Here is a 1,889-nt window from a genome sequence, read left to right as displayed (position 1 = left end):
ATGGCTCTATGGTACTGTTTGGATAGTATGAATCACAAAATGACTCACAATTTATATTTCATAAAGTCATCATTAAGCTGACTTTCAAGTTGGGAGTGTAGCTATAGGTAGCAAAACATGTTAAAAAAAAATTGCACCATACTAGCTCCCTCTCTCTTTTCCAAAGTCAAAACTAAATTATGGGATGAGGGGGTACCTGGCCCTTTACAAAGCAAAGAGAAAAACAATATTGCATTAGTTGTTACTAATGAGAAGGAGGTGCAGGTATCACTAGCAAAGATTCAAGGCAATGTTGTCAAATGATCAAAAATGTTTGAAACGATACAACAAACAAGAAAAAAAACTAAAACTAAGCAAAAAAAAAACCCAAAATGATTCATAAGCAACTATGTATTAGATTACATATTCTAATGTAGATTATATCATTGCTAATGTGCAATTATATGATAATAAAACACCTGTTTTTCAGAGATGATTCGGAAACACTCTCTGGATTTATAAAATGTCTTTTGGTTAAATACTGGGCAGAGAAGAAGGCACATAGCATCTGGACATGGGTTTGAGTTCAGGTACCAGCAATGACCAGCAGTGTAACCTTGGCCAAGAACCCTAACAGATCTGGTCATCTGGTCTTCAGTAAGTTCACCTTACATGAGGAATAATAGTATAATATCACCACCTAACCAGCAGATTGTATCAAATGAGTTTATGTACATGGAAGTACTTAACAAACTGGACAAGGCAAAACAAATTATATCACAGCAACTGATAACCACCTAGCAAAGATCTGATACTAGTAAACCACTTGAATCTTACTTAAAGTTACAAATGGGACACTTATATGTGTATCAAATGCATGCATTATTTAGGGATTAATATTCTGAAATGGAAAGCAGTAATTTTAATAAGTTATTAAATCACCTTTGGGCAAAGTAGGATAGAAAAAGTAATTTAAAAATCAACTGAAAAAAAGAAAACAGTGCTTATAAAGTTTTTCTTACTGCTTCATCAACGGTAGATCAGAATATATGTAAACAGACCACAAAAAATATGCTAATAGAAGTTTAAAAAAAAAACAACCCAGATTTCAAATAATTCACTCATGTATGTTTCAATGTCACTAAGTATTTTACTTTTGTAAATACTTACCTGTAAAAATAAGTAACCGGGCAGTACATTGTCAAATGAAGGGCTGAGATATACTGGTTCTGTCATTCTTATGCCTATACCTCTGAAAAATAGGAAATCTTACATTAGTCTGTGTAAATTACATAATCTCTACAAACTATTATACATTTCTAGGAACACACTCAAGTAGCAAGTCAAATATAAGATGCTGTCTTTTTAAAACCTCCTTTATTCAACACCAAAATATTTAGTCTTGTGAATTGTTTTTTGATTTTTTACCTGCAGTTCAGTACGAGATTATCAGAACTAAAAAGAATAAAGTTACACAAATTTTTCATTTAAGCAAAAATGAATTTCTTTTGTTTTTTCCTTGAGACAGAAAGTCTTACTCTGTCACCCTGTGTAGAGTGCAGTGGCATCATCATAGCTCACTGTAACCTCAAACTCCTGGGCTCAAGGGATCCTCCTGCCTCAGCTTCCCAAGAAGCTGGGACTACAGGCGCACACCACCACACTCAGCTAATTTTCTATTTTTAGTAGAGATGGGGTTCAGGCTAGTCTTGAACTCCTGAGCTCAAGCAATCCTCCCCATCTTGGCATCCCAAATGAGTTTATTTAGAGATTTGGGTAAATTAAAAAGCAAACAACACCCAATTTTTTATTAATTCATTCTAATTTTTCTAGTAACAGATTTATGATCAATATTATTAGCCTTTCCATTCAGCATTTTGTGAACGATTCAGCTTGCAAGGCACTTCTAC

General features: G+C 33.8%; 1 protein-coding gene across 1 annotated transcript in view; it reads right to left on the bottom strand.

Moving 5' to 3' along the window:
* The window catches only part of NSUN6 (NOP2/Sun domain family, member 6), a 52,770-nt gene that overhangs the window by 21,044 nt on the left and 29,837 nt on the right, over positions 1-1,889 (bottom strand). The window contains exons 5-6 of the mRNA XM_012660895.1: positions 1,661-1,666; positions 1,150-1,231 (exon numbers count right to left, since the gene is read on the bottom strand). Of these exons, the coding sequence (XP_012516349.1) occupies positions 1,150-1,231; positions 1,661-1,666 (88 nt within the window). The remainder of the gene's footprint in view (positions 1-1,149; positions 1,232-1,660; positions 1,667-1,889) is intronic.

This window comes from Propithecus coquereli, unplaced genomic scaffold (genome assembly GCF_000956105.1).
Source record: "Propithecus coquereli isolate 6110/MARCELLA unplaced genomic scaffold, Pcoq_1.0 Scaffold69, whole genome shotgun sequence".
Classification (NCBI taxonomy): Eukaryota; Metazoa; Chordata; class Mammalia; order Primates; family Indriidae; genus Propithecus; species Propithecus coquereli.
The sequence above is the reverse complement of the archived record's forward strand: the minus strand, read 5'-3'. Positions and strand labels throughout refer to the sequence as shown.